Source organism: Hippoglossus stenolepis, chromosome 23 (genome assembly GCF_022539355.2).
Source record: "Hippoglossus stenolepis isolate QCI-W04-F060 chromosome 23, HSTE1.2, whole genome shotgun sequence".
NCBI classification, from domain to species: Eukaryota; Metazoa; Chordata; class Actinopteri; order Pleuronectiformes; family Pleuronectidae; genus Hippoglossus; species Hippoglossus stenolepis.
The window spans coordinates 2721937-2735746 of NC_061505.1; the positions used below are offsets into that span (position 1 = coordinate 2721937).

At 45.4% G+C, this 13810-nt stretch overlaps 1 protein-coding gene across 7 annotated transcripts in view; it reads left to right on the top strand.

The window, feature by feature from the left end:
* exoc6b (exocyst complex component 6B) overlaps positions 1-13810 on the top strand; it is a 67594-nt gene that overhangs the window by 18162 nt on the left and 35622 nt on the right. For all 7 annotated transcript variants that reach the window (XR_004694678.2, XR_004694677.2, XM_035148517.2 and 4 more), the window contains exons 8-15: positions 919-987; positions 5696-5779; positions 6206-6252; positions 7694-7814; positions 8289-8360; positions 9344-9441; positions 10289-10394; positions 11110-11219. Coding sequence is in view for 5 of the 7 variants with exons in the window: in XM_035148517.2 (XP_035004408.1) it covers positions 919-987; positions 5696-5779; positions 6206-6252; positions 7694-7814; positions 8289-8360; positions 9344-9441; positions 10289-10394; positions 11110-11219 (707 nt within the window). In the remaining 2 variants the exon portion in view is untranslated. The remainder of the gene's footprint in view (positions 1-918; positions 988-5695; positions 5780-6205; positions 6253-7693; positions 7815-8288; positions 8361-9343; positions 9442-10288; positions 10395-11109; positions 11220-13810) is intronic.

Genomic DNA, 13810 nt, shown 5'->3' on the forward strand with positions numbered 1-13810 from the left:
TCTTCCTCATCTGGTTCTCTTCGACTTCCTGTTGCGCTCTCATCCCTTCCCCGCCTCTCTTCTAAAGTTCAGACCCTGCGTACCTCCAGCTCTCTCTCTTCCTCCCTCCACCCCTGCTCTCCCTCCACCCCTGTCTGTCAGTGATACGACCCTTTGTTTGCGCTTATTGTTTTTCAGGACCGTGACTGTGTGAGGTCACACATCAAAGCTGGCATTGTGTTGTGCCTCCGATGATTTTTACAGAAAGAAAACTTTCCAGAGGGCAAGAGGGCACATGGTTGTTGTTGCTTTGTCTTTGTGTGTTAGTGTGTGTGTGTGTGTGTGTGTGTTAAATTGCCACTGTTGTTCTGTGGAAGTTAGAGGAAGCGGGTAAGGAGAAAGGAATGGATTCAGGGATGGATGGATGTCGATTACAGCTCAGTTTAGTTTTGGATTCGTAACATTCGTCATGTGTTTAAAATCTACGCCAAAAAACAGTCGGTGTGAAAAGGTTCGGATGTTTTTATCTGGTTCTTTCACCTCACTCACCACTTCTCTGACCACCTGACTTCAGTAAAGCTTTGTTAGCAAAACATTTTGACCTCGAAACATCGTGACCGAAGCATCATCATCTTCCTCTATAATTCCATTTTGAATTTCATGCCTGATATTACCATGAACCATGTAAACAGCTGCTCCTCTAGAGACGCGGGGTCTCGTCTATTGTCTCCGCGAGAGTTTCACAGTAAAACACACAGAGAAAACGATCTGTGGAATATCATTATGACATCGTACCACCAACAGTGAACCTTTCACGAGAGTTGTCTATATCTATAGAATTTGTTCCAGAAAGTTTTGGGACAAGCTCTCGTCTCCTTTATCTTTCTCTCTCTCTCTCTCTCTCTTGTATGTTTGTAACTGTATAAATTGTGTCTTCAGGTCCCAGGAGCTCAGGACTTGGTGGATTTCTCTCCAGTTTACAGCTGTCTGCATATCTACACTGTGCTGGTGAGTAAATCACTTCTTCTTTCTCCTCCTCACCTCCTTTAACTTTCCTCCGTATTAAACTGTGATCACGTCTAGTACCTCCGCTCCCACCACGCACACGCAACGGTATGTCTCCATAGTAACCAGCCCCGGTAAATACAACGAGTAGAGGTACCTGATGCTGTAAGAAGAGGCCTCCAGCCCGAGACTGGCTTCACTCCAACCGGGACTGTGTGTGTGTGTGTGTGTGTGTGTGTATGTGTGTGTATGTGTGTGTGTGTCTGCGTTTGAGAGAGAGAATGAGGGGAACGTGTGCGTGTCTCATCTCAGATGGAGCGAAAGCGACATGGGTGTAAGTGTTGACTGGGCCATGACTGGGTTAGTTGCACATATGGTGTGTGTGTGTGTGTGTGCGTGTGCGTGTGCATGTGCCTGCGCCTGCAGGCATGTCCAGGTTGTGACCGGGCCAATGCGGCCAAAGGGTCGACTGTGTCTGTTCAGTGTGTGTGTGTGTGTCTGAGGGGGTTGGGACAGGAAGTGCATGAACTTTGACAGGAAGGAGAAAGTGAACGGCATAAGAGCGATAGAGGGAGGGAGGGTTACAGAAAGGGTAAAAGGGGGTGATATGATGGAGAGAGCGAAAGGAGGGAGGAGGGGAAAAGAGAGCAAGGCGTTAATGATGGAGGAGAAGAGACGGGTCAGAAAAGGTTTAGACGGGCGACAACAGGGAACATTTCATGGTGGGGAACAACCACGAAGGTCGAGAAATAAAGTTAAGACGAGAGGCAGAAGAAAAGCGACGAGTTTCATGCCTTTGGTTTCAGATGAAGTGCTAAAGAACGTTTCCTTGGCTTCTTATCAGATGGTTCTGAAGTTCTGAGGGATGTTTGATATTTAACGTTTCCACCCGTCATACCTCAACAGAAAAGATTTTAAAAAGATTTTCCGCTGTGCAGGTGTCTAGATCGCGAACACAGATTTTGTCGTCGACGAAAACTAAACTCTTTTGAAGATTCCTCGTGTACGTCTGCAGATTGCACGCAGTGATTTTGAAGTGAGTCTGAGAATCTCTGTATGTGCCTCACGTGGTTCCGCACACGTTTAGCCTCCTCGAAAATGCCGTCTAAGGTTATTTCAGTTTAACCTGCAGGACTTTCTGAAATCATGACAAGTTAAAAATGTCTTTTTACTAAATGTCAGGGAAAATAATTATGCAAGAGGAAAGAGAGTGAGTCAGTGAGCGGACTCGCAGACGACCAAACAAACTGAGATTTTGTTCTGCAGCCAAAACACTGTTACACTGTCAGATGATTATGAGAAGATGAGAAAATTGCAGCTTAAGTCGACTGGCTATAAGAGACGTTTTACTATCGTTGCTCAGTGCAATCGCTCACAAAGATGTGAGAGAGATTACTTGAGGACAAAAGTGTAACGTTTGGCGTTCGGGGGAGGGAGAGAGAGAGCGCGATAAGGAGTAGAGGGGTGAGGGTGGGGGAGGTCACAGGGAGGTTAAAGGGGCAAAAACAGGAAGAAGAGGATGAAAACAACACGGAGAGAGAGAGAGGGTGAGGGAGAAATGAAAGGGAGGGAGGAAGAAGAAAGGATGAGAGACGGAGGAGAAGGGAAAGGAGTGTGTTCTGTCTCAGTAAGGTGTTGAAAGGTCTGAACTCTGAGGTCAGACACACACTTACACAAACATGCACAGACACAGACAGGCGAGATTACCCACACACACACACACAACCAAACATACATGCTAATACACACATACACACACTAACATGTATGCCTACACACACACGCACACACGCACACAGAACTGTTTTATCCATTAGAGCGTTGCAGCGGCGGTGTGATTGACAGCTCATTGGGCAGAGAACGTGATTTACCATTAGAAAGAAAAGTCCACCGCCGTCGTCTGCACTGATCCGAGGGTACGACTGGAAAATCCCAGTCCGACACAGTGGGATTGTTAAATGTCGAGAATGACTCGTACTCACATTGGCGCGTGCACGTACCGGCTCCATTTATTTTTCTCGTGAACCTGGATGTGGAATCGCATTTGCAATCAAGGCCTCCTCGTTTTCTTCTCCTCCTCCATCTCTGCCTCTGTGGATCCTTCTCTTTTTCCATGTTTAAAGTCCACAGTTTTCCAGCCGTAGTCGAGCGGCTTTCGGGGCCCGAACAATACCCCTTTGTGTTGCCGGCACACGGACGGCACGCTGATGTGTGGACGGAGATGTTATGAGTGTAAACACGGGCTCGAGGCCCGGCCCGCTGAGCCGAGGAGGGAAACAGCAGCTGGTTCATCGCACTGGTCCGACCACAGACCTCATATTAAGAGGGACATGGAGGCACTATGTTTTTGGGGTTGCTCGTCCGTCCCATTCTCGTGAACGCAATATCTCAACAATGCTGTGATGGAATTTCCTGAAATTTGGTTCAAATATTCACCCGGACTCAAGGATGAGCTGAGTAGAATTTGGTGGCCAAAGGTCAAAGGTCAAGGTCACTGTGACCTCACAACGTATGCTTATGTTTTCCTTGAACATGATATCTTAAGATCAGCTTGAGGGAATGTCTTCAAATTCAACTTTCGCTTGGACTCAATGATGAACTGATTAGATTTTCGGGGGCCTGGAGGTCAAAGGTCAAGATCACAGTGACCTCATGTTCCTGTGATTATGACATATTAGAACTGCCCGTGGGGAATTCCATTACATCTGGCTCAATTCACTTGGACTCGCTGATAAATTGATTAGATTTCAGTCGTCAAAGGTCAAAGTCACGGTGGCTTCAAAAAAACATGTTGACCTCTTGAATTTGGAATTTCTTCAACTTTTGATCAGTCGTCACTTGAGCTCAAAGATAAAGTGAATATGTTTCTGTTGTCAAAGGTCACAGCGAACTTTATATGAATCTGGAAAAAACTTATGTAGAATCATATACACAGACTGCACTGGTTGGCGGAGGCGTACAACCACAGGGCGGTCATTCGTTTCTTTATTTCCATCCCTTCGTTTCTTTTATTTTTGGGCTGCATGTTTTTCTGTTTCTGCCTCTTCTCGGCTTCGTCTGTGTTTCTCTCTCTTTCTTCATGTCCCCGTTCCTCCGCCGTTTATGTGGCGTTGCCGAGATCGCTCTCTCGCACAACACACACACACACACACACACACACACACACACACACACACACAGTCCTGAGTTTCACCTCTGTGAGAGGCTCTCGGGGAGAGTGAGCTCTGTGTAATGAAGAGTTCATGGCCGTTTGATGCAGCTTGTTTGTTGAATACACATTGTTCAGCTGAGGGTCAAACTGGGAATTAAAGAACACGGGTTTTGTCGCCTCACAACAACAAACTCCGCGCTGCTCTAAAAACACTGGAGCTCACATTTTAACATTTTATTGATGGGTTTTCAATGCACATTGTTCGGCCAAGGGTACGATTCAAAATATTAAAGAGTGGAGTTGAACTCTGATACAAAAACATCCCTCCGGATGCTTATTTTTTGACATACTGTTCTTTGTATGTTTGTAATTATTTTGTATGAATAGTTATTCTTTGTTTGATTGTATTTGTGGCAAATGCAGAGTTTGCAAAGAGGCGTAGTTTGTAAGAGGCACTGCAGGATTAAGGATGTTGACCCTAGAATGAACCTACATAATGAAAATAAAGGTTTTAAAATTCATTATGGATTAATCAAAACCTTTGAGAGATTGTTTCAGTGATTATTCAGTTTTCGATTCTTTTAATTAATGCAGGTTTATCGCCTAAAACTCTACAACTAGATAAGTTGTAAAAGTACAAGTGACTGAAGGGTGTTGGTTTTTCTGTTTTCTCAGAAAACATGTGTGTTTGTTAATGCTTCTATTTTTGTTCTTCTATCTTATTACCACCTAACGTAGTGATAGCAGGTGGTGGTCCAGAGGTCAGCAGTGTGTGTGTGTGTGTGTGTGTGTGTGTGTGTCTGTGCAGTGGTGGTCTGGTGGGGAGGTAAAGGGGGACCGTCATGTTATCAGTCCAGCCCTGGGCTCTTATCTCTGAGCTCACTAAGTACTGTGGGTCCTGGTCTGGGTCTTAGATAGGCCATGAGTCTCTCCCTCTCTCACACACAGAGCTTCTGTGTAATGGAAGGAAACGATACGAAGGTGGTCAAGTTTAGAAAGTAGATTTTGTGTGTGTGAGGTTTTGTGTTGGCTTCAGTTTCCATGTCTGACCTGTGACGCCAACTAAAACTGAACAGGAACCAGTTTTGGTCTTCAAAGACGCACACACACACACGCACAAACACACACTCAGTTTCTTCCGTATGACCTTATCTCAACTTTCCCATCATGCACCGGTTGTAACCTTTGGTTTCATACCTCATTAAGTTAATCGGCCTCGAAAGTCAGTAACAGCCTCAAACAACCGTGAGCGTTTTGGCTGCGCTGGTCGTCCACCAGGATGTGAAGCATCACGGTCTGGAACATGTTGTCAGGTCTCCAGCGTTATTGAAAGAGTGTAAAATAAAAATCCTGACAGCTGAACGTGTTTTACACGGAAATAAGGAGCTGTCATTTCGTCCATCTTTATTTATTTTAGTTTTATTTCACTGGAGTTTAGTTTTCTTATGAAAGTTCCTTACTGTCCATAAATAAAATGTTTTCCCATTAAAATCCATATTTACGTTCTGTTCCATGTACAATCGTGCATCCACCTTTCCTCACGTGCACTTTGTGTTTTAGGGTTTGCGTGATGTGTTTGAGAACTACTACAGAAAGCAGAGGAGGAAACAGGCTCGCCTCGTACTGCAGCCGCACTCTAACATGGTACGACCCTGCACCCCCACTGTGTGTGTGTTTGTGTCTGCACTGTTGTATCTACACACTCCTAACTACACTCACTGTACCCTCCTCCCTCAACACAACACACACACACCTCTCTCACACTCCTTAATCTATGTGTAACTTCTGTAATCATGAGGAAAACAGAAGAAATTGAAGATTTTATACTATAAATGTTCAAAATTAGCAAATATTTAACTTTAAATAAGTGTTTGTTTTTGATTGTTTGAGATTTTTGTAATAAATATGTTTTCTAGTGTATTTTAAATTCCATTTTGATGCATTTTGTCCTGTAAATTAATCGTAAGAGGTAAATTACAAACCAGTATATGTTTTTTTCTTTCTGTACACTTTGTATCCCTCCCCATGTTTTTCCCATCCTCCGTTCTTTCTCTCTTTTTACATTTCTAGCATGAAACCTTGGACGGATACAGGCGGTACTTCAACCAGATTGTCGGGTAAGTCAGACGTCATCTTTCTCTCCTTTCCTCCATCAATACGTCACTTCTTCTACTTTTATATATCGATTCACATTCTCTTTCTGCTTTCGTGATTTTTCTGCTGAATTTAAAAGCTTAAAATTCACTCGCGCGCATCGACGTCGCTCTCACGTAAACAACAGATTCCAAGTGGCAGGAGCACAGACTAAAGGGTGAGAGGGAACTGCGTTGATGACACTCGCGGGTACGTGCACAACTGCAGCTGAAACTTTGGAGGCATGTTTGTCTGCGTGGAGAGTAAAAACTTTATGGACGATAGCACAATCGATATGAGACCTTACGAGACAGATTTTGTGACGGGACAAATTAGAACATGATGGCCGCCACATTCTTATTAATGGGAAACACTGATTGGACATGGAGACACATATTTTCTCTCAAACCTTCTAGTTCGACGGCTGCACAGACTATAAATAACGTCAAAAGCACAAGATGGCCGTCCCTGGATATTTTAGCTTCAATTGTGTACAATCGTAGGAAGTGGAGACGTGTCGTCCCTCCTTGATTGATGATTTATCCGTCTGTCCATTGTGAACCATCTTGTGTAACTTGGCAGAAGAGCGGGTGAGGGATGGCGAGGAGGAGGAGGAGGAGGAGGAGGAGAAGTTCTGAGTGAAACCAAACATTCAGCGTTTAGTGACACCTCATTTCATTTCATTTGAGTGACTTCTGACCGTTTAACATCTTTTCATCTTTCCTTCGCTCAGACTGTTGTTTTATTCATCCCTCTCTGCACACACTCACCCCCCCATCCTTTTACTTTTCCTCTCATCCATCACTCCATCCAGTTCCCTCCATTGCACCCACACACACACACACACACTGGTGACGATTGATAGAGTGCGTGTGATGGTGGTTGGCTTATTGCTGTTATTTCTTGTGTCCGTCTGGCGGGAGCAGACGCTTCTATAAACATGGCTAAGGCTGGACAATAGCGCGCACACACACACGCACACACACACACACACACTCACACTCACACAGGTCTGCTATTCCCATCTGACGTGCCATCCCGTGCCTCTCATGAAATGGTGATCAGCTTCCATTCAGTCCTCTCTTCATCCATTCTTCTGCTCTATTCTCATCCGTCCAACAATCATCGTTTCATTTGTACTCTTGTAAAAATACAAATTGTCTTTCAGCAACTAATGTTCTTCAAGACAAACTCGGCAGCGCATCGATAAAGTTTTCTTGTTCAGATTTATTCATGTATTTTTGCTAGACCGATTTATCGTCGGATAGGTGCCTAGACACACAAGGTTAAAACTTGAGATATGTTTGTAAGTATGAACAAGATTAAAAGAAATGTCTCATCTAACTCTGGGCCTAAAAATGAAGCCGTGCATTTCCCTCATCCCACAATGGAACTGGATACTATCATCTCCTCTCCTCTGTCCAGGTTCTTTGTTGTGGAGGATCACGTTCTTCACACCACGCACGGTTTGGTCAACAGAGCGTACGTCGAGGAGCTGTGGGAGCTGGCGCTGTCCAAAATAGTCGCTGCCCTCAGGACCCACTCGGTAAGACAAATCCTTTGCTTAAGCCGCTTTCAGACATGAACTCTGGACTCTGTGCGGAAGATTGTCCGGGTCCGACTCGTTCACAACAACAGGAACGTGTGGGGAACATTCAGGCGAGGGGCGGAGCCTGTAGAGCAGCAGGAGGCCGGACATGACGTATAGTTATGTGTTCGGCCGATGACGTCTTCGTCTTCTACGTGTACGGCTCCTCTTCTTCACCCTGAGATAGTTGTATTCTTCCAGCTTCACGTCCGTCACGTGTTAGAAACCTCGCTGTATTCTCAAATGGACTTTTCTTTAAGGGGGCTGGCAGGAAACGTTCCCAAAAAATATGCAGAGCACGTAAAAACCCATCTGGAAAATTTCAGGAAGATGTCAGGAGTTCAGTGCTTGTCTGAAAACGGCTTTGATAAATACCAAATGCATTTTTTGTAAGTGACAAAACACAACTGACCCTCTCCTCTGTTTGCTCAGTCGTACTGTGACGACCCCGACCTGGTGCTGGACCTGAAGAACCTTATTGTCCTCTTTGCTGATACACTGCAGGTATGTGTGTGTGTCTCTCTTTGTGTGTGTGTGTGTGTGTGTGTGTGTGTGCGTGTGCGTGTGATGCATTGTTCTGGTTGCACTGTAAGAGGAAGGAAGGTGTTGCCCTCCTTGCAGCCCTGGTCAACATCACGTATAAGAAATGATTCACTTGAGCTTTATTCGTTTTTATGTTTAATGTTTAGGTATCTCGACACATGCTGAGTCAGCTCTGTAACCCAGGAGACCTCTTATCCAGTGTTATGAAAATGAACAGATGCCAATCTCAGACTTTTGTTTAATTCGAGCTCGGCTCTCCATAAATTCCTTCTCCGCTGCTCGTATGAACTAACCTGGATGGATTGAGTGTGAGGGATGGGTGGATGGAGGGGTGGAGGGGAGAAAAGAGGGGATGTGGGTGAAAACCACGATGGAGACGAGTGATAGAGATGAAGAGGAGGAGCTGGTGAAGGGTTGGTACGATGCCCAAAAGAAGTGATGAGGTGTAACAGAATGACTGAATTCCCTTTTCCTCTCTTCGACAGACGTGTTTTAATCCTTTCAGACCAAGATTTTGTTCCGTTTTGGGGGATTTGTTTTCATTTCAAACTCAAAAAAGTAATTTAAAGTAGTGATGGTTGATTTTATATCCACATATATTGCAGTCGATATGATTTAATGGTTCTCAAACTTTTTTCGACATTCCCTTTCTCCTTCGTAAGTCCATAGAAGTTCATGCTTCACCAACCAAACTATTTTTTATCAAGGGAGACAACTGATGAAAAAGCAGAATAAAGGTCTCTGCACTTCAAGACCTTATTTTTCACGTGTGTTTTTTTGAATCCATCATCCAGTAAAAACCTTCCACACCAAGTCCGATGCGTTTTATTATTCTAATCATTCCTTAAATTTGCTTTGGGAGAGTACATACATCTTTCTGCTCAGACCTCAGGTTGGCCTTCGTGCATTCAGCTGCACACTGACTCTGCTTCTCTCTGCTGCAGGGTTACGGTTTCCCGGTGTCGCAGCTGTTCGACATGCTGCTGGAGATACGGGAGCAGTACGGCGAAATCCTGCTCAAGCGGTGGAACATCGCCTTCAGGTACAGATCGCTAAGAGAGGACGGAGCTCGCTAAGGAGAGAGAGAGAGAGAGAGAGAGAGAGAGAGAGAGAGAGAGAGAGATATGAGGGGAACGTCAGGGTGAAGCCTCTGTTTTTCAGTAGCTGAGGATTTGTCTGAGTGCACGCCGCCCTGACCTTCCCCTTTCTCGTCTTAAGGTCATGAGGGCGCACCGCTGCAAACACACACACACACACACACACACACACACACACACACACACACACACACCAGTGTGGGTTTGTGGGAAATGTCCCCGTCCTGGTTTTGAAGTTTTACAAGCGGCCCAGAGAGAGGAAGTGTTTAAAAGCAAACGTCCGGAACATTTTCTGCCCTTCAGAATGGGTACCCTTGCAAGACACTGTGTGTGTGTGTCTGTCCGTGTGTGTGTGTGTGCGTGTGCATGTGTGTGTGTGCTTACATGCCATTGTTTCACCATCGCTTTGGTCCAATGACACCAGTGGGACTTGCAGTAGCAAGAGCGGACAAACAAACACTCTCTCTCTCCCTCTCTCCTTACCCCACACACACATACACACACAGACACACACACACACACACACTGGGGAAGCCACAGGAATGTGGTGTTGTATTGTTGGAGAGAGAGCGCTCTCCGGTTCACGGCCTCTCCATGGAACGTTGGAACGTCCGAACTCTGGAGCGCCAACAAGAAGTGGGGGGTGGTGAAAGAGGGAAGGTGGCAAGAAAACCACAAGCACTGAGTGTGTGTTTATACTCTCTGTATGTTTGTACGGACTTGTGTGTGTGTGTGTGTGTCGTTCTGTTTCGTTTCTTGTAATTCTTTCCCTGTGGTTTTTCTCCTCTCCAGGCAGGTGCTGGATCAAGATAACTTCAGTCCAATCCCAGTGTCGACAGAGGAAGAGTTCAGACACTACACTTCCCTGTTTCCCCTGCAAGACCCTGAACTGGAAAAGGTAGAATGGAACCAAGTCCAACACGTACTTCCGCCAGTCCCCTCATGAAACCACATGTATTTATTGGGTCTCCACCGGTCATTTTCTAGAGTTTGTCTTTCGCATGTGAAGAACACAGCAGGAGATAGTCCAGGTCAGACTCGGTCACAAAAACAGGAAAATGTCTGGAACGGTCAGGTGCAGGGCGGATCCTGGGTAATGCAGGACACGATGTATAGACTTAAAACGTGTCTCTTGCCAGACCTGCGTCTTCGTCTGCGTCTTCGTCTGCGTCTTCTACGTCTATGGCTCCTCTTTTTCATCCCGAAATACTTGTAGTCACGAGTTAGAAACATCAACACGCCCTCTCGCTCGCTCGCTGTGAGTTTTCCTGCTGATTTCTCACATGGACTCACTCGGACATTTTACTCGGTTGTGGCAGGAAAAGTTCCAGAAAATGTGCCGAGCAACTGACTCGGACATTTGTGATCTCGCTGACAGCCCCTCCTGGACATTTCAGAAACATGTCCAGGCTTCAGGGGCGAGTGACGTCTTTGGCGGAGATAATAAAATACATAATGGCAGCATGAGAATACATCAAAGTGAAGAAGAGGAAAAGAAATGTCATGTGTTGTTTGGTGCGATTTGACGACGGGAAGTTGATTGTTCTCAAAACTTGAAGTATAATTTGAATAAAATCTCACTTAATCCTTTTGTTTTGCTCGATTTCCTGCAGCTTCCCTTCCCCAAGAAGCTCCCCTTCTCCGAGTTTGTGCCAAAAGTCTACTGTCAACTCAAAGAGTTCATCTATGCCTGTTTGAAATACTCTGAGGATCTACACCTCAGGTACCCGCACACACAATCTGCTTCTGCTACCGACAGTCACACTATCAGGGAAGTTTGTTTGGGGTTCGAACACACGGGGTCGTTGGAGTGTTTTGCCCTCACGACCCCATAATGCTTCCCTTTTCCTCCTCCATCACTTTGCACCAGTGTCACACAGACACACACAGAGGAGTTCAGATGTGCAGACTTTCTCTGCTCAATTGGTTCTTTCCGTTTGGACCGGGGATCTTCGTCTCATTAGTGTTGGCCCACATGAGGACACACACAGAAACCCAGAGGGCTACAGCTTAACCTCTATATGGGACATGGAACAGAAGCTGGACTTTGATTGGCGATTTGTGGCTTGTGTGCTCTTTCGCAGAAGTGTGTGTGTTTAAGTGTGTATCGGTTACGGTTGATGGAAGAATTAACTGAAACAATGCAGCTACTTTTCTACTGAGGAGACGAGCAATCAGGAAACAACTTCCGCTGTCCAGACGTCTTCCACGGGGCCGGGACTCCGCCAGACACACGCACACTCTGAGGAAACGTCAACTGCACATGTAATCTTCCTAAAACTCGAGATGCAAAAGTCCAGCCAGACAAATTGACACGTTTTTACAGAGACACACACTTATGCACACATTTTAAACACACACACACACACAAACACACACTGTGGATCGCTGTGTGTGATGTGTATTGTTGGGGTCAAACTCGTCTGCTTGTTTGATAGTGTTTCTAATTATTATTGTGTGTTCAGCATGTGTAGATGAACTTTTGTAGTTGTGTGTCTGTGTGTGTGCGTGTTTGAGTGTGTGTGTGTGTGTGTGTGTGTGGATTCTCTGTGGGGGCTGGGAACCCTGGAGGTATCACTGATCCATGACCAGCGGAAGAAAAAGAGACAGAGGCCGGAGGAGGAGGAGGAGTGATCGGGAAAAAAAATCGTCTAATCAAAGGACAGGAATCAGTTGAACAGAAAAGAGAAAGAAGGAATGAAAAGAATCAGTCTGGTGGTTTTTTGTGTATTATGGGATATAAAGTGCTGATTGTACTGGTGAACCACTGGCTGTCAATCCAGTTTAATTAAACCTGGATGGATCTGTCTGGGTCTTTCAACATCTAGGATTCAATCATCTGAATTTGAGGTCTCAGGTTTTTTAAACATCTTCACAGATGAAATAAGTTAATATGAAAAAAAACCTTCGTACGATCGGGTTTTATCTGTTTTTCGAGGATGTGTTTGCTTTGGTCCGATTCATTGGATTTCTTCAACAACTCACCGCCAGACTCCCGACAGATGTTTTTTTGAAGGAACAGCTTTCCCCTCTGGTCTCTCGCTGACCAGACATCACTAATCGCTCGTCTCAATCAGAGTAATGACTCCACTATTTGACCTGGCTTGATTTCTGCGCTGCGATCCGGTTACCGCAGCGGCTCGCCTTCCTGCCCCGATATCAAACACGCACACAGGCGCACGCGGTCCGGATGCAGGCGGGACGCTGGAGCAGGATTGTGGTCATTGATCCCCCCCCCTCCCCCCCGACCTCTGACCTTCACCTCTGTTCACATTTCTGATTTTGGCGGAAACAGATCACGCTTGAGTGGGTGTATATATGTGTGTGTGTGTGTGTGTTTTACTACCTTTCTTCTTCATATCACTTGCATTATTTTTCCACATCCATGTGTTTAGGTTCTGTTAGTGTGTAAATGTGCGTCTGTTAGTGGGTCAATATGAGTTTAACCGCTCTAATGATGAAGCTCCAGTGACACCAATGTTTATCGATGAGTCCAGATTGAATTATTTCCCATTATATCCCCAGAAAAAAGATGTTTTCCAATTTCTCCTGGATCTGGGTGAAGAAAGAATCCAAATTTAAACGAGTTCTTTCTTGGTCCACGTTCCATCCTTCCCCCAATTTTGGTAGAAACCCATTCAGTAGTTTTTGCATCATTATGACCACAGTTGTTTGCTTTTAAACATACAAGTGGCTCATTGCCCCACACTTACACCAGTGCATTGTGTGTGTGTGTTGTTTGTGTGTTTCTTAACACTTCGTTCTCGTGGTGCATACCTGTGGCTTCCTGGCTACGTGCGCTCCAACCCTCTCACTGTTTTCGCTGCTGACTTCTTTTTTTCCGTTGTTGTCATTGTTTTGTTGCTCTCGGAGTATTTTTAGGAAATACCTCTGCACGTATTCCTCCGTTCCTCACGGTGCCGTAAACAAGCCGGCGCTGACGGCCGCTGGCGTCCTCCTGACAGCGGCGACCACCGAGCGTTTATTGTGACTGATGGTGGCATAAATACAATGAAATTCAATCTGGATCCTGCGGTGTGTCTTTATCTGTGTGTGTGTGTGTGTGTGTGTGTGTAGAGTTGACTAGCGTACATTTACTTTTTGCTACTCTACACACACACACACACACACACACACTTACCATTTCTGTCCACTCTGCATTTCTGCCGCTTCAGGAATTTTCCCCCCTGCTCTGAATCGTCGGAACGTTTTTAGGATTCCTCCAAATTTTTGGAAACTAAAGTTCAGTTTGGAATTCCAGCTCTGGCTCTCCCTCAGGCAACATGATGTGTGTGTGTGTGTGTGTGTGTGTGT